This window comes from Diadema antillarum, unplaced genomic scaffold (genome assembly GCF_040938485.1).
Source record: "Diadema antillarum isolate AM-2024a unplaced genomic scaffold, OU_Dant_1.0 scf00000111, whole genome shotgun sequence".
In the NCBI taxonomy this organism is placed as follows: Eukaryota; Metazoa; Echinodermata; class Echinoidea; order Diadematoida; family Diadematidae; genus Diadema; species Diadema antillarum.
This window is the reverse complement of record NW_027271000.1, coordinates 1,288,515-1,313,858: the sequence shown is the minus strand read 5'-3', so window position 1 is coordinate 1,313,858 and position 25,344 is coordinate 1,288,515. Positions and strand designations below refer to the sequence as shown.

The window sequence follows — 25,344 nt, the reverse complement described above, 5'->3', positions numbered from 1 at the left end:
GGATTTTTTTTTTTTTTTTTTTTTTGACACAGACAGACATGGCATAAATGCTTAAAGATGGGCCATCCCTTTTGCATTCCTTCCCAAATAGCACAGAACATGATATATTCACCAGAATGACAAGACTATTGTAAAGCTACACTAATGTATAACATTTCTGTGATATTTGAAAATGTTGTTAGCCGTTAAAATTCAAATAATGCACCAAACGCTCAACGTAATGTATTCTGTGTAGTAGGCACAGCTGCATACATTAATCCTCCTGTGGTTGTATTAAATATGTCTTGTACTTCGAACAAAAGACATGTATGTTAAAGCTGTCAGAAAAGAAGAATTCACTAGCTTCTCTTACTTTGTTATCGATGGCAAATAACAACACACCACTTACATGAACTACATGGGCAACTAAGTGCATCACACAGGTCTGTAAAACTAGACTAGTAGTTTAGAATTGTAATTTTTTTTTAGTACAAAAAAATTATTCAAATCTTAATGGTCAATTTAATTAAACAAATAAAGACCCTCTTGAGTTCAAAATTTACAGGAGGTTTCCAAATAGTGTTTTCTTCAATACCTACATAACGTATTTAAGTGTTCTCAAAAGTGTTTTTCAAAAATTTGCATGCAAAAGGGATTGGCTGTCTTTAAAATGACTAATGTTTGAAGGTGCTCTCTATGCACCTACAATGTAATACCCCATTTAAAGTCCCCTGGTCTAGGAGGACCTCAGGAGAACCTCCAGAGGACATACCAGACAAAAACGAGCATTTATATTTTTTATAAACTAACTCAGTGAGGGGTAAGAGAGACCCTGTTTAGAGTCCCATGGTCATCTAGCACTAGGTCGGCATACGTTTCTATGGAAACCAGTGGGTAGGCGTTTCTCCTTGAAAGAGGCGGCAGTTTCTCCCGTGCATACAATGTATATACAAATTGTATTGTGTACTCCACCACAAACAGCGTGGGTCACAGGAAGCGTGTGCTGTGTTCACGCCGAGATGGTTTAGAGTCCCCCTCATCTAGCGCACGTCTATCACAACTCTCGAAGGTTGTGCTAGACTCACGATACGCTGTCTGGCACAATCTATATACCTCACACTCACCCCAGACTCGTACATTGTACTTTGTGCAGTGACCATCTAAACTCCCATTGTCTGGGGTAATATACAATGTACGTCACATCTCTCAGAGGTTGTACTGTGTTTTGGGGGACTCTAAACGGGGTATAAGTCTAATCATTGCCATCTATGCTGCACAGACTAATACTTTTTTAAATATTGGAAATAGCTCATGCCACAGTAAAATGTTGAGGAATAAATTAACTAAGACTAACACACATATATCTTCCTACATATACAACAGAAATTAATTGCAATTTGCAGATGAAGTAAATATACTTAAATACAGCTCAACAGCACATGAAGAGAATTCTATGCTTTTCAGCAAAAATGCATTGCAGTAATACGTTTACATTCATATTTTGCAGCTAAATAGAAACAAAGAGACATTAAAAAGCAAAGTCACAATATCATGACTTGAAGTACTGCAAGTAAATACAAATGTGAGGATGTCATGATTACTAGTATGCTGTAATATGTTTTGTTGTTTTTTCACTCAAAGTCATAAGAATTAAAGAGAAGCATTAACTAATTCTACTCCTACAGAGAAAAACATAGGGGGAAATGTAAAGGCATACATTCAAAGCATACTTAGTGGTATTCATTACTTGTTTCCGTACGACATTACTTAAAAAGCACAAATTTTGGCAAAATACAGCAGCAGACACTAATGCCTCAAGGAACTATCACATAATGTTTAATAGGCACGATTAAATTAGCAAAATTTCTATTAATACACCATAAATGCAAATAGAGTGGCAACATCAGCTTTTTAAGAGGAGATATACAATGTGCTGAGGAATTCTACAGGGATAAGAAGGAATAAGATACAAACAGAATTCACACCATATGTGACCCGCTACAACAAAAGGATCCTAAAGTCGCTGACGGCTGACCCGAGAAAATTGAGTTTGAAGTCACATCATCAAAATTCGTCAAAACAATCGGATTTCTGTTTTTGGCATAATTTTGTAGTGAAATGTTTTGTCTATCATCTGCCAAAATTTTGAAGCTAAATGATCAAAGTAAAGGCAAGAAATCAGCGTTTTTCTGGGCCATGATTTTCCGACTTTCAACATAACACAAATGTGTCCGAAGATTTGGATTTAGCGCCGCAGCTAGACTCCGACCCTAGTAATGAGGGAGTGGTCTTATTGGTCAGTGCATGGCATCCTGATTACTGATTGGTTGTGCGTAGACCACTGGTGCTAAGCTTGAATGAACATCGCGGAGGTCACTAGGAGCATGCCTTCTACTGTCAAGCGGTGAAAACTGTCTCGCCTCTCCTTGATCATGATAGTGTTGGAAGGAAAACTTTGAAGGCGTTTTTCTCGAAACTCTCATTTCCTCACTACTTGACATGCGCTAATAAAATCATCGATATCTCTGCTACCGAGTACTTTTATGAGTTGTGCTATATATGAAATTAAAGTAGAAGAGTAAGGGAATAATGTCATGCCATTTTCAGAAAATTGTCCTTCCCCGACTTTCGGATCCTTTTGTTGTACAGTAGCGGGTCACATATGTCCAGTGTATCAGCAATGAGCAAGTACATCTGACCCTAGGTTTTGTGAAACACTGCACTACTTCTCGAATCACAAATATTCACTATCATTGAACACTGGCTAGGGTGAAGTGTGACATAATCACTTATATTTGAATATTCTCTTGCATGATGTTGAAAAAAAGGAGAAGAAGAGATTGATATCAATATATAGAAATTAGCCTCGCCCTGTTTCTTACGATATTGTGAAATTCACTATAGAACATCTTGCAGGATCCGCCACATACCCATAGGCACTAGGATAACCCTTTTGTATGCTTTAAGTGCACATTCACACAGAAAAACCACATTTCTTTCAACACATTGTCCAAAGTCCCCGGCACAAAAATGGTTTAATAGAATGCACTGACTGCTTCTACAAAGACGGCTCAATAACAAATCCGTCATGAATGCTCTTGCTGTTGTTATTTCTTTTCCCCAAATCAAATAGAGTTGAAATGTCTATTGTATGTCATAAATTGAAAGCAAATTACAGGCAGTGGCACTAAACTTGTATGTCATCATAATAAATAAACAAAACAAAACAAATCAAACAAATTAAATTCAACAGAATGTACCTTCACAATCTCAAGTCATAATTACACTAAACATTCTTCTATCACAGAATACTTCTAGCATTTTCATTTCAAAAAATGCCAAAAATTTTAGCAATAAGATCAGTAGCCACAGCAATTGCTTTTTTTTTTTCAAATACAGCAAAATACAAAACATTCACTTATTTGGCAATACAGAAATCAAGCCATAGGAAATAAGTTAGTTGATTTCAATCTATGAATGACAGCAACATGCATTGATAAGGATGGGGACAACCTGATTTCAAGATAAGAATCACGCACACATGGGTAGAATGAACATTGCTGTCATGACATCTCTGTTTCCTTACAAATCAATCTTCTTCTTTGCCAACACCACACTCGTCTAAGTTGTATTTTACCTAATTCACTAAGATATTTCTTTTTCAACATTTTACTGTTGTTTTGTTTAAGCTCTACATTGAATATTAACTCAACGTATCATGTTTGAGCTATAATCCTGTCATTTTTAAGTTTCAGATACTCGCCCTAAATGAATGACACTTAAATCTAGTTTGCTGTATGTAAGCACTAATATCTTAAACTCAACTCCAAGGTTGGCATACAACCAACACAAAACTGGAAACAAAGCAAGTCAATACAAAAACGACAAAACCATGCTTAGTCCCAGGTGTGCATATTGATGTTGGATGAAGACAGACTTTCTCCTAATGAGCAGTGGCACTCAGCTGACCCACTGTGCTAATACAACAGAATTCGCTTCTCCACCGGCTTCCGGCAGATGGGGCACTCTGACATTCGGTCTCCACAGAGTTGGCAGGTTCCATGGCCGCAGAGGAAGATCATGTTCTTGATTCGATCGAGGCAGACAGGGCAAACCGTCTGGGGGACGGAGAGAGAAGAGAGAGATAGGATGTACCAATAATCATAATTATGCTCAAAATTTGATTTACAGCGGCCCTACTCTCACTGTCTGTCAATCAGCCGGGCACGGCAAAGCAGTGGAGCTTGGTAAGCAGTCCACGAACCCATTTCATAAAAGTTAATGCAATAGCAATTCTTGCTGGAATGGTAATTGTCATGGTAACGACAAAGAATCCTGCTTCCCGATTGGCTGTTGCTATTGGAAGATGCCATCCTAACATCTTTTATGAAATGGGACCCACGTGGTCTCATTCACAAGCAAACATCAGCTAGCTACCCAGGAGGCGAGCAAGAACCAGGAAGGGGGGGAGCGGCCGTACCCACAAGGTCCCCCAGTCGGCATTATCACTGGGCTGTCACTAATGAACCACAATGGTGAGGTCTGTATAATGCATGAAAAGTGATCACACACAATTTGTGGCTATATGAATAGGTGTTTCTCATATGGTCAGCCACGGCACGGCTAAAGCCAAGGTCATTTACTCCATCACACACATACTGAAATTACATCTGCTTTGCTATCAATTTATTTCCGTACAGTGAGAGACGTTTTTTCAAATCACTTTTTTTGTTTGTTTTTTTCATATCAGGGTTATGATGACAGAAAGATGTTATAATGACAGAAGATATGAAGAGTTCGAATTCAAAAACAGATTAATTCTATCTATACAATTGTAAAGATCACCATCAAATAGAGAAAAGTAAAATCTTTTCAATAATACTGCACTCATAATACAAAAAGAAATATCTTAAAGATATCATTCAAATCATAACAAATGTTTTAATTATTTCCCTTGTTTTCGGAAGATTTAGTCTCAAATATCTCAAGTTGATAAAAATATATACACTTTTTTTGCACCTAAATTCTTCACATAAAAGTTTGCAAAACGGGGAAAAAAGTGAAGGATGAGGATAACATAGGGCCTCCCCTCATCCTTCCCAATTCCAACCATAACCCCAACCTCATCAATCACCCCCCCCCCCCCAAAAAAAAAGGGGGATGGGGGGACAACAACAACAACAACAACCCAACAAACAAATGCTTATAAGCTAAAACTCAAATTCTACACTCCTCGTGTAAAGATATATGCAGTGATCATGATTGTTGCCTTGGACCATTCTTTGCGATAACTCTCACAGTCTAGCCTATTTGCCATGATGTCAGAATTGTGAACATTGTTCATCATGAATTAAATCTGTACGCTGATGTGAACTCTTCCTAATTTTGAGTTTTTACTCCATGGAATATTTATAGCCACAGTCACACAACTCAGATTAGGGAGATAAAATCATGCTTGAAATTGCCTTATAATAAAAAGGGAAAAAAAAAACTCAAATCACTTATTTGGCACAACACCTTCATTTTTAAAAGCAATTATAAAGTACCTCAAGCTATGTATTCTCTGTAACAAAGGCCCGCTTTCTTAGTATTATGGCATGGCATTTAATGGCAGCTTGTTTTGGCAAATTGGCAATCCCGCATGATACAGTAAAGAAAAGCAAGCTGCATCCCTAAGGGGATTCAAATTTATGTTTCTCAACAAAATTGTGCGACGAGAGTTTTGAAGATTAGTGTGTCTAACCTAGTTTATCACCCAGACTTCTTTTACGCAATTGACGGCGGAGAGGGTTCTTGTTTCACACTCTGCTTGTCTTAGATTAGTCGTATTTTCTCCCCATTTTCCCTCATCCTGCTAACTATCACAGTAAAGAGGCCATCCTCTTTTTATGCTTCCTAGAAGATAAGAGTGAGGGACTGCCACTTATAATTTGCAAAGCCTGCCAATATCCACAAGTTTTCAGGTTTGGTATTATTAAAGGGGCATTCCAGACGACTTTCATCATTTCACATCATGTAGTACATAAATCAACAGTTCCATGTGTAGCTTTCTGAAATTAATTGTTGTCCTTCAGCAGAGAATTTAATCAATACTGGGAAATCCTTAAAACAAATTACACTGAGCAAAGATAATGACATAGGAGCCTCATTCATTTCAGAAATGTAGCAATGTAATCCATTACAATACCGTGAGCTGAGCTTAACAAGTTCACCTGTGTCATCATCCTTGTTCAATTTATGCATGCTACATCTGAAAGTCTGCACCCAGTTAATCAATTTATAGTTGTTCATGCTTCATCTAGAGTTCTCCTTTAGACTGGGCCTCGAAAGACTCATGCTCGGCCGTGGATCGCGCGATCGCCGCGGAAATTTGCACAATGGTGAGGATCTGCCATGATCATCAGAAATCAGACTTGATCTCAGTTGTGATTTTTGTTATATTCTTTGTGGCATTCTTAGCAAATGTTTGAAAAAAAATTCGGTATCAAAATCAATTTCTTATTTATTTTATTGTTTTATGAATTTCCTCATCTTGTTTCTGTTGTTTTTTTCAGCATCGCTAAGCAAATTCTACTAAAACAAATTAATTTTAGAAAGTCTGCACCCTCAGTGACTACATCACATTTTTGATAGCATGTACAACAAGTTATGTAACAGAACCGTATCACAAATTTAGTGTCAAAAGTCTGAAAGAAAAAAGTCATCATTGCGGTGAGAGCATTGGGTCTCGCGCGAAATGTTAGGCCCCCCCCCCCCACCCAATGCCCACTCTCTCCCAAACATACAGACACTAAGAAAATCCTAGTGGTAAGGCGACTGTCTGGTGATAAGGAGTTCGTACACGGGTACAAATGTAGGTTTGAATCCTGCTCAAGTATGTACGCCCATGATTTCTACTTAAAGGACAAGTCCACCTTCATATACATTAGGATTGAGAGAATGCAGCAATATTTAGTAGAACACATCAGTGAAAGTTTGAGGAAAATTGGACAATCCGTTCAAAAGTTATGAATATTTTAAGTATCTGCGCAGTCACTGCTGGATGAGAAGACTACTTCAGTGTATGATGTCACATGCGTACAACTATATAAGGAAAATAAATAGAGAATTTCACAAAACTTTACTTTTTGAATAAAGTGCACATTTCTTCGACTTGCTACTGACGTATGTTAAGGGTGATATTATTCCCCCTGCCTTCTGAAAGAGAGAAGTCGAGTGTTCTTTTGTTGTGCGAGAAAAATGGAAATATGTTGAATTTTCTTTATTCTTTCTTTATATCGCTGCACTCATGTGACATCACAAGCTTACTTAGTCTTTTCATCCAGCCATGACTGAGCAGAAACTTTTGAACGGATTGTCCGATTTTCCTCAAACTCTCACTGATGTGTTCTACTACAGCTATTGCTGCATTAATTCAACCCACATGTCTATGAAGGTGAACTTGTCCTTTCAGGACTATCTTATCAATTCGGTGCTTATTTATGTGGATGCAGGGCAATTTGTCAGTCAGTTGCAAAAGAAAATCATCATCTTCATCAAAACACTAACAAGAACAAAAAAAAAAAAACATTATCATATAACCAAGTTATTCACTAAATACTATCATAGAGTATTGTATTATTGGGAAACATACAAACTACTTTTAAGTTGAGTTTACTGAATCATGACAAGGGCAATGCTTAGGGACTCTGCAGTCCCCAAGTGATTGTCAGACACATAACGGCCACAAGCAGACTCTCTCTGTCAAAGTGGATTGTCTTGACCTTTGACCTCACCTGTTCCTTGATGTCGTTCAGTTGTTGCTTGAGCTTGGTCACTTCCAGGTTGGTGTTGTTCATCTTGACCGGCTTCTGGCTGGACGACACGGCGATGTTGACACCCCCGCCGCCGCCTCCAGCAACATTGGCGTTACTTGGCATCAAGTTGGCTGGTGATGAGGTTGACGTTGGTGATGATGGCGGAACTAAGAAGTCGGCAAAGAATCATGGGATACAATAAACCACTCTCACAAAGTTTATGTCTCATTATTGCCATTCTATTTGCCAGTGTATAAAAGGAAAACAAAATCAGCATGAAGAAAAGAAGATAGAGAAATCACATGTGCTGGTTTGACCGAGATTTGACCAATCATGTGGAATTGCTCGAGAGCTCCTGCTCAATGCGATGCAGTCTTGCAAACACCTCGCCGGTGATCTTACAATTTTGTGTCAAAGCTCTGGTCGCTGGGGTCCTTGGTTGTTAGCTTATCCCTTCCACTCTGTTGTATGTTTGTATGTTGGTTGGTTTGTTTGTTTGTTTGTTTGTTTGTTTGTTGGTTTGTTTGTTGGTTGATTTGTTTGTTTGTTTGTTGGTTGGTTGGTTGGTTGGTCGGTTGGTTGGTTGGTTGGTTGGTTGGTTGATATATGATATATATATTTTTTTTTTTTTTTTTTGGGGGGGGGGGTGGGGGATGAATCCACTTCTAGCCATAATGTCACTCCTTCTGAAAGCAGGGTCTGGAGAGCAGACTAATTTGCTGGGGGGGGGGGGGGTCCATAACAAAGCTACCTAATGGTAGCTGAAACATTGGAAAGTGAGGGTGCCAAGTGGACATGGAACTCTTCTCTTTCATTAGTTCTTTCTTCTCTTCTCTGGCAGGGGTGGAGTACATATCTCTGATGGAGCGTTCTGCCATTAGTATACAAATGACGCAGGACAGAGTAGATCGGTGAGAACTGAATGCACGAGTTTAACTTTGGAACTGTTTAAACCCACAAGCGCAGCCAGGGTGAGTGAGTTTTTGACTGTTCCAAAGTTAAACAAGAGCATCCAATTCTCACTGATCCACGAAATAGGCCTGTGCATCATTTGTGTTATAAAATGGGCCCGTAAATTCATAAAATATAACCATTTTCCCCATCATGCCTCCAGCACACTTATAACACTATACAAGACTTGAGCCATGCGTTGGGATTTTACCGGACGCATGGCTCAGTGTGGATCAGTAAAAATCAATACATGACAATTGACCAATCAGATTGCAGAGATTCTAAAGCCCATTCTATAATATGCTACAGCTGTGTATATTCAATTGTTTGAAAGCAAATATTTCTACATCCAATAAAATCTAAACCTAACTTTGCATATTAAGGAGTGGTATAAAACAAATAGCACATAAACCCGTAATCTCACCTTTTCCACCACAGCACACGATGAAGGGAACCGTCTTCTCAATCTCAGCGCGACACTGGACGCACTTCTTCATCAAGCCCCCACAACCTTTCATTCAGAAAGAAAATTTAAAACCTTAAGTTTGCTTTGTCTGTTTTGTGGTCTAAAATATCAGTTTGAATTACTGTAAGGTGAAAGTGACATAATTACTAAAGATAAAACAAGCAAACATACTTCTTAAGAAGTCACTTTGATACAAAGAAACTCATAGTAAGCTCATAGTACTGTATGATCAGATTGATGAATGAATTGATTAAATGAATGAATAAATACATAAATTAATGACTTTTAATGCATTTCAGTCATATAATTAGAATAAATAATTATATCAAACATTCAAACATAAATCTGCCACAACACAAAACTTTCATTCTCTGACAGATATATCTAGATACAAGTGTAATGAAATATGTCTCTCTGCACTAATCGAGTGCAGTTACATAGTAGTACTGTATAGGATTTTCTATTAACATGTCATGTACATGTAACTTTGGTTTTATTGTCATTGTACGTGTACTTCTTTGAATCAAGCCTAGTCCACAGCTTACACAAAGCATTGTTACATTTTCACTTGCTAGTCTGCTTTCCAGACCATTAAATTGATTGTCACTCACATGAACATATCTTCACTGTAACTCCTTACTTTCTGCCATCTTAAATTCTCGGGCTTAAGTTAGCAATACCCTGACGACTGAAAGCCTTTCTTCATGATTAGAAGAAAATAAAAGAGGGAACAATGGAGAAAAGTCTGGAAACCAGACTAGGATTTCTGGTGTGTTCATACCATCACAGGCACACAAGTGTCCACAAGGCTGGAACAGGACAGATGCCATCTTGTCTGAACACACCACACACTCTTCAATCTGTGACAAGGGAAAAAAAGACGTGAAACCAAAACAACAAGAAATCATCAGCCAAAGACTGTGATTTGAATTCTTTCTCACTTAAACTACAGTACACATGGACATGACACAACGTCTATTAGATTATTGTGTGCAGATATAAGATGGGAAATAAAACTTCGTACAGGAAAATCTAGCTCTTTTCAGAGAAGCTGACAGATTATGAATGAGACTGCACTGTCAAGCAGTAAATGCTGTAGCAGTGGTAGTAGTAGAAATAGTAGCAGAAGTGCTTTTCATCATTCACATAATCATTGTCATCATCAGGATCTAAAGACTTAAGGTAATCATTGCCATCAAAATCTGCCTTACTATCACTATTATCATTGTAGTACATACAACTGTAGTACAATGTAGTAGAAGTAAGCAGTGGCTGTACCAGCTGTAGGAGTAGCAGTAGTACATTGTAGTTTAGTAGTAGTTTAATAGTAGTAGTAGTAGTAGTAGTAGTAGTAGTAGTAGTAGTAGTAATAGAAATAGTAGTAGCAATAGTAGTAGTAGTAGTAGTAGTAGTAGTAGAAATAGGAAGTAGTAGTAATAGTAGTAGTAGTAGTACATTAGTGACATTTAAAATCATCTTGTTCACCATGCCACCTCTCACTGATGCATGACACTTACAATACCAAATGAATATAATTTTTGTTCACACTGTAAACATTTCAAAATTTGGGTCGCGATATTTTGAATGCAATGAGAACAGCGCTATTGATGAGGACGACCCCTGACCTTGGTTCTGGACTGGACCTGCTCCTTACAGATGAGGCACTTCTTGACCCGGGGAGAGCAGATAGAGCAGGTGGCAATGTGGCTGCAGGGACCAAAGAGGGTGTCCCGCTTCATGTCTGAACACACCATACACTCCTCTAGAGAGTCCTGGTCTACCGTGGGAGACGAGCTCATCAGGATGTTGGAGGAACTGATGAGGGAAGGGAAGAAGGAGGAGGAGGAGGAGGAGGAGGGAAGGTGAAGTTGGAGTTTTGTTAGCATTTCACTGGTATCGCATGAATACATTCCAAGGTATCAGAGTGGCTCGTTAACTCGTTGAAGACTAGTCCTGAGTGTATTTGGGCAGGTGTCAATGGGAAATGTGTGTTATAGGAAAAGCAGCTCATCCTCAACGGGTTAACAGGCTGAATAAACATTACATGGCTGCTAACATTCACACATCAAAACCAGCGACAAGTTTCAAAGAGCAACCAAGGAGATACATCTAAACAGGCAAAAAGGACTTTTAAGTAAAAAGTGTCATACAAGGTACTGGGAAGCTTTCATTTTCTTGTATGAGCACATGAGGAGATACATGTAGCAAAATGTTCAGGGAGCCTCTTTCAAAATCACAGAGACTTGGGAGCTGCCATTTCCAACTAACAAACTCCAGTCTCTGGAAAATTGTTTCCTACATGCTACAAGTACAAATATGAATCATTCATCTTTTGACATTTTCAAAACAACATCAACAGCAATAACATTCATCCATGTACCTGCAACAAATACAACAACAATGTAGCAGCAGTTATGTAAAGACAACAAAACGACAATGACAATACTACCCCCATCTCTGACCATCACCACAACCACCACTATGACCACAAGTACCATCACTATTGACATTATCATCATCCCAACAACAAATATCACTACCACTACTATTACCACTACTACTACCGTCACCATCATTACGTCATCATCACCACCAATACCATCAGTACCACCACCATCATTACTACCACTACCACAATCACCACTATCACCACCATTACCACCACCAACACTACTGCCACTATCACCACCACCACCACCACCACAATCACTACCATCATGCAACACCACTCCTCCACCATCACTACCATTAACATCACTATTACCACACCTATCGTCACTACTATTACCACTGCAATCACTACTACCATGATTGCTATCACCGACGTCAACACTACCACCACCACAACCACTAAAACCACTATCACCATCACTACCACCATCACCACCACCACAATCACTAACATCATTCAACACCACTCCTCCACCATCACTACCATTAAAATCACTATTACCACACCTACCACCACTAATATTACCACTACAATCACTACCACCATTGCTATCACCAATGCCAACACTACCACCACCACAACCACTAAAACCACTATCACCACCACTACCACCACCACCACCACCACAATCACTACCATCATTCCACACCACTCCTCCACCATCACTACCATTAACATAACTATTACCACACCTACCACCACTAATATTACCACTACAATCACTACCACCATTGCTATCACCAATGCCAACACTACCACCACCACAACCACTAAAACCACTATCACCATCACTACCACCATCACCACCACCACAATCACTACCATCATTCCACACCACTCCTCCACCATCACTACCATTAACATAACTATTACCACACCTATCGCCACTAATATTACCACTACAATCGCTACCACCATCGCTATCACCAACATTAACACTACCACCACCACAACAACCACTAATACCACAACTACCACCACTAATACCACAACTACCACCACTAATACCACAACTACCACCACTATCACCACCACCACTACCACAACTACCACAATCATCACCATTACCATCACCACCATTACCATCACCACCATTACTGTCCCTATCACCATCACTACCACCACCACCTCACCATACTACAATTTGTACCATCAAAATCACCACTACCACCATTACATGTAAGTCTCCAACAGCATCACCACTACTACCACTCACTATCACCACCACCACCACCAATACTATCACCACCACCATCACCGCTGCCATCACCACTACCACAACAACCACCACTGCCATGAACCATTACTTGTTCTTCTCCTTGTGACACTTGGCCAGGGCGCGGCAGAGATTTGGGTCCGGACAGAGGTCCATGGGGGACTGGCCCTTCTTGTTCTTGACGTTAAGGTCAGCCCCATTGGCTGCCAGGAAGCAGGCAATGGAGGCACTGCTCTTCTTGTCCCCAGACTGGGTGCCCAGCCCCATGAGCAGCTGTGAGCAAAGAGAAGTACATTGTAAGTTGGAAGGGGGAATTAAATTGAGTCCTTCCACAATTCCACAATTTGACACTAAATGTGACCCTGCACCTCAAAACAAACAAAAAGTCGCCAGACATGAATCTTTAGTTAAGACCATATTCTGAAAGAGCAGACTTTAAGCTTTATAATGATGTATAACTCAAATCAAATGGACTCTCCTAACCTATCTAAATATTGGAAAGAAAGCACAAACTCAGGAAAAGTGTGAACTGAGAAAAGAGGCTCTGAAGTACAGTGTCTATTCAAGCGCTTAATCTTTACCAAACCGTGCTGGCTGTGCGATGAATGGGACAAAAAAAACAGGAAGTAAACCACCAGAGTAACAACAATGAAGGAATTATCAGATTAAACTGAAATTAAGCATGCCTCATTAACACATTCTGTTCATAACTAATGCCAACTTTCAAAGCAGTAGCACTATCCTTTCAAAAGTTATTAGAGTTGAAAGTGAAGAGTGTGGACAAGGTTTTTCAGAAATGAAAAAGGGACTCTAAAGACACACCTAATCACACTATTCTACCAAAAATGTTCGAGATAAACTGCTAAAAAAACACATTTTCCTGCCCGTTTATGATACCAAATTTTAGCATAATGTAATAGAAGACTCGCTCTTTCAGAAAATATGAAAAAGTCAAGTTCGGCTAGATTGACCCAATTCACTTATTTTCAGTCCTCACGCAAAATCAGTGTGTGCGACTTTATGTTCGTTTTGAGGTGCACAGTCACAAATGTGACCGTGCATCACAAAACGAACAAAAAGTCGCACGCAGTGAATTTGTGTGAGGACTGAAAATAGGTGAAATACATAGGTCAACCTAGCCAATCTTGAGTTTTTCATATTTTCTGAAAGAGCAAGTCTTCTTCTACATTATGTTTAAGTTTGTGATCATAAAACAAACAAGAAATTGTGTATTTACCAGTTTTTTTCTCAAACACTTCATTGTAGAACAGTGTGATTAGATGTTTCTAATAGAGTCCACTTTCATTTCCTAAAAATCCTGTACACACTCTTCACTTTCAACTCTAATAACTTTTGAAAAGATAATGCTACTGCTTTGAAAGTTGTCATTAATCATGGACAGAATTTGTTAATAAAGCACACCTAATTTAAGCTTAATCTGATAATTCCTTCATTGTTATTGCTCCTGTGTTTAACACCCTGTTTTTTGTCCCTTTCATGGCACAGCTAGCTTGGCTAGGAAAAGATTAAGCGCTTGAATAGACGCTTTACTTCAGAGCCTCTTTTCTCAGTTCACACTTTTCCAGAGTGTGTGCTTTCTTTCCAACATTTAGATAGGTTAGGAGAGTCCATTTGAGTTAAGCTATACACCATTTTAAAGCTTAGAGTCTGCTCTTTTAGAATCTGCCCCTAACTAAAAATCCATGTCTGGCGACTTTTTGTTCGTTTTGTGGTGCGGGGTCACAAATGGTCTGGCTCCTAAATAACAACAACAAAACAAGATCATAACAATCAAATCAGCAAAAAAAGAAAAAAAAAGAAATAAAGAAGTTAGACAAAACAAAACAAAACAGCCCATCATCTGAAGCAAAGCTCATGATTTGTGCTATGTGCACACAACATTGAGTGCATATTCACGCGATCAGTTGCCAGTTTGCTAGGGGGTCCAGCTAGGCGGGAGAATCTCCCGTCTAAGAGATGCTTGGGGGGTTGGATTCTCTGTAACTGCAATTCACTGCAAGTTACGATACCTGCAAGGCTATCGTTGAGTTGAGCTGAGTTGAGTTGAGTTGAGTTTATCAACAACATACATATGAATATGATAACATGATAACATGAAATTCCACAGTGTAAGATACAATAACATGAAATTTTTATGAGAATACAATGATTTTGTACAAGGTTCTTACAGCTTTGCAAGCATATATGTGACCCGCTACAACAAAATGATCCTAAAGTCGGGTGAGGTCGATTATTTGAAAATTGCATGATATAATCCCCTAATCTTTCTGCTTTAAACTGATATATAACACATTTCATAAAAATAATCGGCTGCGGAGATATCGATGTTTAAAAGAGAGCATGTCGAGACGTCTGGAAAATCACTGTTTCGAGAAAAGCGCCCTAAAAGTCTTCCTTTCGACGCAATCCCGATCAAGGGACACGCAAGTCAGTTTTCACCTCTGGACAATAGCAGGTTTGTCAAGCCCTAGCAACCCCCGAAGAGTTCATTCAAGCACATCAGCGTCGGCGGTCTCCTCACCAACCAATCAGTGACCAGGATGTGAGAAGCGGCTGAGCATAGCGCACGTCGCCCGCACGCACCATTCGACTGGGAAGTGTGCGAGCTTCACGCTTCGGTTAGCAGCAAGCAGCAAACTGACCAATGAGATCACTCTGGTGGTTGTTAGGGGCGGAACCTATCTGTGGCGCTCAATCCAAATTTTCGAACCAGTTTCTGCTTCGTTGAAACGCCAAAAAACATGGCTCAGAAAAACGCTATTTTTTGGTCTTTCCTTTGATCATTTTGCTTCAAAATTTCAACAGATGATAGAAGACATGCTAGACTCCAATAATATATCAAAATCAGAAAATCGTAAGTTTTGACCAATTTCAATGCTCTGACTTCAAACTCGATTTTCACGGCTTCGACCGTGCGCGACTTTAGGACCTTTTTGTTGTAGCGGGTCACATATTTTACATACTTATATCTACCTTACATAGGAATACATGTGTTATAATAGATTTAGTTTCGTTGTGATACATTTATCACTGAAAAGGCAAAGAGAATGAATAAGTATGTAATGTAGACATATATGCATAGACAGAGGTTCTGAAGAAAAAAAAATAATCGAAAAAAAATAATAGAAAAACAGAAGATAACATGGACCAACTTGGCCCAAGTAGGCAAAGACTAGTGCATGTTTCAAACATCTCATCTCCACCCACCTTGCCAACATCCTGCATGTCTTGGAGCTGTCTGAGTTGTGATAGGGTGTGGTGTCGGAGGGCCTCGTGCAGGGGTGTGTCTCCATCCTTGTCTGGTAGATCAAGCTTGGCACTCGCACGGACTAGCAGCTGTCCAGAAAAGCAAGCAAACATACACAAACATTTAGCAACTAGAGAAGCACTCTGAGAGCGCAGACCTCCACCAAGCAGCTCATTTCCACCACTGATCTTGTTCTTCCATAGAGATCACTGATTTCCATCCATAAGATGCATGCTGAAAGTCACCCAATTTCCCAATATAGAAGCCTTTTGTTACATCATAAACTTCCAGCTGCGCGGCGCGCCTCGCCTTAGCAGGAACTGGAGCCCGCACTTTAGTGCGCATGAAAACCTCAAAAATGCGTAGCTTGAACTCCCAAGTTCATTGACCCTATGATTCCCTATGACCCATTGATTCCCTAAAAATTCCTGGATCACTACCAAAATTTAAACATCTGTTACTTGTGTCATTCTCAACCTTTCTTGTACGTTTCATCCAAATCCGTTCACTACTTTTTGGATTATTTTGCACATGGACAAACAAACAAACCAACAAACCAAGGGTAATGAAAACATAACCTCCTCGCTTGGTGGAGGTACAATAATTATTGCTCCCAAATACATAATATACATGTGCTTGTATTTTTAAAGAGCTTTAAAAACCATCACACTATTACATACCTATATAGGTGAGATTAAAAATGGATTTACATAGCATTACAGATCATAATAGGTCAAGCTTGCCACTGGCATGGACCAGCAGCTGTCCAGGAAAAACAAGCATACATGCACAATTAAACATTTAGTCACTATTCCTCCCAAATACTTTTATTTTTAAAGAGTTTTAAAAATTATTAAACTACTACATAAAATATTGCAGATTCTCCCCCTCCCCCCCCAAAAAAAAAAATAAATAATAACAATAGATAAATAAAAAAATAAAAATAAATAATAAATCTAGTGGGGATGACTACATATTGAGAAAGAACAAAAACTATGTGAACTTATGATTCTTTGTTTGTTTGCTTTTTGGTTACTTTTGTTTTAGTACCAGCACAATCACCCATGAATACAAGATGTAGGTGTAATTCTGGAAAACATTCATGTTCAGAAATTAGCATATGAAGAAATGAAAGCCCACATAAAATAACTTTACAACATGATGAAGCCATCCTAATCAAATCATTTGCTTATGACCAATCATAAGTATAAAGGTCTGTTATGATTTTACAATGTATGGGAGAGAAGGAATAATAGAAGATCAAAGCAGGGAGGTTCTCTTCCCACCTCCCTGATCAAAAGCTTAGTATACGTACCCTAACGATCTGCGTATGCTGTCTCTCTACCGCCAGGTGAAGCGCTGTCTGCTGGTTCACGTTCTGAAGGTCCAAGTTGGCGTGGCCCTGGAACACAGAAACAAGGGGCAAAAAAGAAAGAAAAGTTTTAAGAAAATATGAAGGAAAATGTGTGGGTTGATAGTCTCGAATATAAAATTGGTTCATTTCTTACACCTGCTCTCACAGATCCCTTTATTGTTCAGTGTTCTGTGAGCCTGTGTGGTGACGTTCCAGACTCGTATGACCCTGGAACAGAGAGAGGATGAAATCTTCAGAATACTGGGAAAAAGAGGTGCCTTCTAAGATATTCTGAGCTATTGAGTGCAATGCAGGCAAAGAATTCAGACTTGAAAATCAAGTCTATGGGTTAATTGAGTCTCGACTCTGACAAATCAGCCTACGACTTGAAGTGAGTCTAAGGGCTGGATTGAGTAAAGGGCTAAATTGTGTTTATGGGCTGGACTATTGAGTCTTAGACTTGAATTGATGCTAAGGGTTGGTTCATCTGGATGGACCATGGTAGCACAGAGCAGTGGTTCAAATCCCAGGTACAACCATTGATGCTGGTATTGACACTCAGTAGCACCCTATCCTCCCTTCTCTAGTCACAGAGAAGATCAATGACCTCAAGAAGTATCGAGATCGGATTCAACAATGTCTGAGATCAAAATATGAGGATAGTTTATACTCAAGTCTGAAAGGAAGAAGAAGAAGAAAAAAAGATAATTAACCGAAGCAGTTGCAGAATTATTTCCCACCATGATGTGGAGTTCACTACAAAACATTTGTGTGATTCAGACATTATCAGCTGTCTGAAATAGGCTGTTAACCCGTTGAGGACAGACTGATTTTGCAAAAACACATATTTCCCATAAACACCTGCCCCAGTATACTCAGGACACATCCTCAACAGGTTAAAAGTAATAAGTATAGTAGCCAATATGACTACAACATGGGACTTTTCTGACATATTACTGTTTTATACATTTACAATTGTACACTGTGCATGGTATTTATGATATTTATTGTTTTATGTATATTATGTTAATACACCAATCAGAATTACACCTCATTATCCCCTTCAAAACTGCTGTGCCAAGAGCTGATGCGACGGGGAAAAATACATTGTACCAAGAAGACATAATGTGGTTGAGGACAACTCCAGCGCCACTATTCCATCACACCTTGAGACTTCACATCTGACTTTCCATACGGATAATGCTTGTACTTGCCCCTATTCCACATGAGAGGACATTCATAAGCACTTGGGCAAGACTTGCCAATATTAGTTTTATTTCATCCCCCTGAGTTTTACATTCAAAGTAACATGGCTCCCACTTGATGTCATATTTTATTCTGTGGTATCGGTTAAAAAGTGTCATCGTCTTTTACGGACCACTGGGGCAGATGTCAAGATGAAGACTTTGGCGGCATGATAATTGTTGAAATCAGCAAAACTGATCGATAATGCGGTATGCCAATCCCCAACAAACCATCAAAGAGACAATATTTTCCAACAAATCATTGTCCCCCCCCCCCACCCCCCTCCAAGTCTGTGGGGACCTTGTGCTAACGTCAGACCGAGACCTCGCGAGGTCGGTGAAGGCATGTGTCAAAACTAATTCTCGCCAAACGGCCCGTACGGATTAATCTGCCGAGAGCAGATTGCGAGCGGATCTGGCAGCGATGCTTCCTGGCTGGGGAAAAGACAATGTTTGAGCCCCAGGACGAGAAGACGATGACGACAATTAGAGGTGAGCCAGTCGTTCAGGTCTGTGCCCTCCTAACTAAACTGTCCTCATTTCCAAACCAAAAATCTGCATCAGCGGAATTAACTCTCGGCAAAGACCCTTGTCTGATCTATGTGGCCTGTGACCTGCACCCCACTTTAACTGAAAACTTTTAACCCTTTGAGAATGGTTTGATTTTGCTACAACATGCATTTCCCATAGACACCTGCCCGAGTATACTTGGGACTCGTCCTCAATGGGTTAAAAACCAACAAATTGAAAAAAAAAATGTAATTTCCTTGATACAAAAATGGGTCTCATAGAAGTTGACTTGAGTTTGAGTTTACTGGAAAAAAAAAGTTAACAGTCACTGAAAACGTGCAGGAAATCAGAAAATGCAAAGTCAAAGTTGTTACAGTTTAAACTAAGCTGCTTCCAGCAATGTCTCGATGATTTGGCAGTTTAATTGATAGTGATACAGAGACATGCCAGTAGCCCCCTTCTTCAGACATTTCCTACAGGTCCTGAGAAAATAGCAACCTTATCATATCTATCAAATGTTATACAGTGAGCAGGGAATGCACACAACATGCATACAGCTGGTTGTCATTCTAAGCACTATAAGTTCGTCTGTATTAGCAAACTCCTCTTAAAGTTTTGCAAGCGTGTTGCCATGTTAAGTTGCACTGAAAACAAACAGCATGAATACTATTAAACCCCTATGTACCCTATTCCTAAAGGAGGAAAAAAAAATCTCTTTAGAAATAAGAATGAAAATTACAGCCATGAAATCATTGAGAAAAGATGTGAGAGGAGATGTAAGTATCTATGAAGAATAATGTTCCATGACATCAATCAAGGCATTTCCAGGAACTGATACTCAAAACTGATTTAACCCTTCGTGTGCTTTGAGAGTTGATCGACACAGAAAACCCTATAGTGTTATACACACTGTTCAATGTCTCTGGCACAAAAAGGGTTAAATACAGTATGTCCCCCCCCAAAAAAAAATGACAATTCACTTTTCACATTGATAATACCCAATATGATTAAATGGTCTAAATGCTACTTTAGGGTCTTAAAATATAACATCTTAGCTCTATTTTGAAGAAAACCCTATTCACTTTCGTAAAGTGGTCACAGAGAAATGTGGATTGCTGTAAAGCATGTCATGAGTCTGATTCTTCCAAGTTTAATACTTGGATGTTCTTGGAAATGCAAATTAATGTGTGAACACAATAGACAGAACTTGGAGGGAAGAGATTTCTGACATCCTCTACAAAATTCCTCATTTCTCTTTGACCAATGAAGCTGAAGCAATAAGAATCGAGTAGGGGACCCCGTTTTCTGTGAGATGTGAGCAATGAGTTATAGTTTCATACCCTGAAATTGTACTTGGACGTTGATTCACTATCTTTGGAAGCCAGACTATTGTTTGCGGCGTTTAGAGGCAACATTTTTTTTAAACTTTTTTATTTTATTTATTTATTTTTTTTTTTTTTTGGGGGGGGGGGGGACATACGGTATAGTCAGGCCGGCTGGAAGACCAAACTAAAGTGAGGCAAGACAAAGTAAGGCATAAAATCATTGCAGGCTCTCATATGCTTATCTCTCCATCTGCTTGTGGAGTTCACTGCCTGACATACAATATCATCTGTGAGAAAGGGGAACACAGATGCAGTCGATGGATCTGGGTAATGTACGGTTGCCATGGCAACTTCTGTCACTGTCATCCTGGAAAAAAAAAAAATGTTAGTATAACCTTCCCCCATGCTGGCCCGATAAAATATTAATCCGTATTGTCAAGAAAATCTTCTGACGCAGTGCTTCTACTTTTTTTTTTTCTGAAAGTTCTGAAAAATTGTATATACATGTATGTATATATATGTATTATATAATGTAACTATTTTATGAATATTCCCTTATCCGAATCAGGGAGATTTCAAGAGCTACTAAGGAGATGCTCAATTAGTGTGTCATACTTGTACTTCTCAGAAAGTAGAATGGATTTCCAAATCAGGTAGACTCTTTATTGTCAGAACATAACAAGAGATTTCAATTTTCACTTTGCAGAATCAGGGCAGCTTGGCAGCTCTGTGTTACCCATCTACTGAATGGATTTCAAAGTCAGAAAATATTTGCAGAAGGAACTTCTAGAAAGTAGAAACTAGAAATTCTAGTTTTTCTAAAGCGCATTGATATAGTCTTTCAAGTTTATCTGTAGTACAATTGTATTTCAGTTGAATGCCGAATCTCTAGTAGGCCCTCGGCTGTACCTATAAACTTTGAAGCCCATTGGTATAAAAATGTCCTTTTGTGTCTTTGGATATTTTTTTTTTTCATATTGTTTGTGTTTATTTGTGATTAATTTTTAGAGTGGTAAACTTGCCAATCGAATACGATTTTGTAAATTATTCCCTGTTACACAAGGTAGAATTAAAAGCTTCTATTTCACATGAGCCTTAGTTCAGTCCTATACTGCTATACAATTACTTCTGACAGCAAAATTATTCAAAGTCTTTATATCACCAAATCTATAACTGACCTCTCAATTGGCAACATGTTTTAAGTAAAAGGATTAAGATGAATGTTTCAATGTCAAATTGGCAATATTTTTTTTTTCTTCTGATTTCATACGCATTTTGGGTTTAAACAATGTATTAAGTTCCATATAGGCTTCATATATCACAGGATGCAAAATGCATTTCCCAGTTGTCAATTTTAAGAGGGAAAATGATAATTTTTGCTACAAATCATCCTAGGAGTTGATGGGTTAAGTAAGGGGTGTGCAAAGAAGAATACAGTATGCCTCCCCCCCCCCAACAACAACAAAAGAATTGCAATCGGATTTCCCCATGGATAACTTTCAATATGATTAAAGCTTATGAATGCTATTTCAGGGTCGAATAACATTTTACCTAGTACATTTTGCACAAAACTCCCTTGCATTTTGTTAAGTGGTTGCAGAAAAATGTGGATCAGCGTAAAGGATACCATGGGTCTGCTTCTTCCAAGTGTAGCACTTGGATACTCTTGGAACTGCATATTAGAGTATGTGTGAACACAATGGACAGAACTTGGAGGGAAGGGATTCCTGACATGCTCTACAGAAATCCTCATTTCTCTTTGACCACTGAAGCAAATCGGACGGGATTTTCTGTAAGAGGTGGGGAATAAGTTACAGTTTCAAACCCTGAAATTGTACTTTGATTGATTTACTATTTTTAACGTTATCGTTACGGAGGATCCCGTTGTTATTCTTTTTGGACATACGGTACACGTACCTGATTGACCAGGAGCTCAGCAACCTCTACGTGGTTATTGAGTGCAGCTAAGTGCAGGGCGGTGTAACCATCATCCTTCTTCTCATCAACTATCCATGGACGCGGGAGGCGGGACAGGAGAATTCGCATGGCACTGTAGGAATGAGAGAAAGAAGAGATGTGGATTGGTAGATAGGTTGATAGATGGATAGACAAATTAATTAATTTATCTATTTATTTATTTATTTATTTATTTACTTATTCATTTATTTATTTATTTATTTATTTATTTATTTATTTATTTATTTATTTATTTATTTATTTATTTATTTATTTATTTATTTATTTATGTATTTATTCATTCATTCATTCATTCATTTATCTATTTATTAATTTATTTATTATTTGTTTGTTTATTTATTTATTTATTTATTTATCTATCTATCTACATGTATCTATCTATCTATCTATCTATCTATTTATCTATTTAGAGAGATACAATGTTGTGTAAATTAAAGATATATAAGTTAAAAGATACATAAATGTACAAACAGATATATGCAAAGATAGTTACATCGTAAATTGATCAATAGATATTTGAATAGAAGAGATAAGTATATGAGCAGATAGGTTGATAGATGGAAAGATGAACAACAAATACATGAAGATATCAAAAGATGCATTCATAGAGGTATAACGATAGAAAGATGAATGGGTACAAAGATAGGAGAGAAAAAAAAGAGAAGGGCTTTTTAACATTATCATCCTTGTGAACATTCATGGAAAGTTGATACCGTTATTAGAAGTGTGATGCATTATGAAATTCTAAATAATACAATCAAAACAAAATGCAAACAAGATAATTGTATTCTCTGTCACATCTGATCTATCACTTCTGATTTATGAATAATTCCACAATTTATCCCATTGAGGATGGGCTGATTTTGCTACAACATGCATTTCCCATAGAAACCTGCCCAAGTACGTATACTCAGGACTCGTCCTCAACAGGTTATCATTATCATTTACGTTACTGATAATGAAAACATGACATTAGTGATGTCAAAGTGAAATCATGTCTATGTAAAGCATCACCCAACATTTTCATCCTATCCTCTATTTACATTTAATCCGTTAAGGACGAGTCCCGGGTACACTAGGGCAGGTGTCTATGGGAACTGCGTGTTATAGCAAAATCAGCCCGTCCTCAATGGGTTAAGTTACAATGCAGCACAGACGTATAAGTGTCCTAGGTAAACATATCTGTCGTTTATTCATTCATTTATTTTTTTTTTGTAGAATGTGATTACGCAGACATGATTCAAACTTGCATTAGATGCTAGAAAACATTCCAATAAACCTCAGGCTCAGAAACTTTTCCACGCAAGATTTGTGACCCGCGACAACGGTTTCAGGCAAAAGTCACAAGAGCAAATTCCCTCCTAGGCGGGGTACAAAGATTTTGAGCATTATTTTTGTCGATTTAGGGTTTTTGCAGAAATCGAATCTTTGATATGTTTTCTACATCTACACTAAATTTCATAGCATAAGACTAAGTTTTTCCTATCAAAAATGGAATTTTAAGCACCCTATGTTGGATCGCACTCGTCAGTTTCGAGCTTCTTTCGAACGCCGCGCCAATATCCCCAGCGTTGCTACGGCGCAGGGTCTCGCATGCGATTGGCTGGTGCGTCGCATACATTTACATAATTTGGCTTTCGGAGACACCAGTTGCAGCGTTTGGGGAATGCTTTGTCCACGCGTGCACGATTACATGCTCCATTGTTCTTGCTATAGTGGTTTATAATACGCTCACTCTGTAGTGCGTGCTCTTCGTTTGGCTTTCTATCCACACTATTCTACCGCAATGTTCGACAACAGAAGTGAAACAAAAATCATGTAGCATGACATAATCGTGTGAAAAGAAATCTAAATATTCTCAAATTTTTGTACTTGTACAAGTAGTAAAAATTATGACAGCAGACTGACTCAATGGAAGGTAGATGAGAGGAAAGGCGCGGTGACATGTGACCAATTATATTCAAATACTACACGTCAAAAGATGGCACCAAACTAACGAGTCGTGTTTGTTTGTTTGTTTGTTTTAATTTAATCAGCACCACCAAACAAAGCAACATATGCTTCTCTTGTAAAAGTAAAACAAACAGGAAGCGTGACCCTTGCCAGCACTAGCAATTTTTTGCCTTCAAAAAGGTCGCCAATGATAAAGACAAATTAACCACAATGAAAACGCGATTTGTAAATGTGTGGATTCACCACCGCTCCTGTTACATGCACACGGTCATGGCGTGTGGATGCCATTGCGTAATGTGTGCACCATACACAATGTTCATGTACATGTACACCATACGTGCAATTATCGTATTCGCCATATTGAAAGACGTACTGGTAAACAAACTCGAGCGAAACGCATTGTTTTTCGGCTCCATACGCTGAGCTCCGAGGAAGGTGCCCGGGAAATTTGACTCTCTCAGTGAGCCAATCAGAAGGCGATGTGGTTGCTAGAGGCGGAGCTTAACATCGATTGGCACCATCGTACGGATGGGTGATTCTCCCCTCACATCGCCGCTCGGACATTGTTTGAGAAAGAGGTGAATCTTCAAAGCCTGTTTTCTCGCAATTTTGTCAGGCTAACAACTTAAAAAGCGCATTTTATTTCTCTTTCTATGCCCACTTATGGTGCCGAAGAATACAAGTGTTTTATATCAATGCAAAGCTAAGGAAATGGGCAATGTGATTCAGTGAAAAATGAATTTTCAAAATTCCCGACTTTTGCCTGAAACCGTTGTCGCCGGTCACATTTGTTTTAATTTTTTTTTTCTGAGAATGACGACATGGTGAGCTGGTTTGCCATGTCTGAGATTGT

At 38.7% G+C, this 25,344-nt stretch overlaps 1 protein-coding gene across 1 annotated transcript in view; it reads right to left on the bottom strand.

Annotated features, from left to right (window-relative positions):
- Positions 1-3,785: 3,785 nt before the first annotated feature.
- Positions 3,786-25,344, bottom strand: part of LOC139719531 (E3 ubiquitin-protein ligase MIB1-like) — a 297,101-nt gene continuing 275,542 nt past the window's right edge. Inside the window, 9 exon segments of the mRNA XM_071630944.1 lie at positions 3,786-4,097; positions 7,755-7,817; positions 9,092-9,237; positions 9,974-10,052; positions 10,818-11,007; positions 12,952-13,133; positions 16,089-16,217; positions 17,444-17,530; positions 22,479-22,611. Of these exon segments, the coding sequence (XP_071487045.1) occupies positions 3,957-4,097; positions 7,755-7,817; positions 9,092-9,237; positions 9,974-10,052; positions 10,818-11,007; positions 12,952-13,133; positions 16,089-16,217; positions 17,444-17,530; positions 22,479-22,611 (1,150 nt within the window). The 3' untranslated portion in view covers positions 3,786-3,956.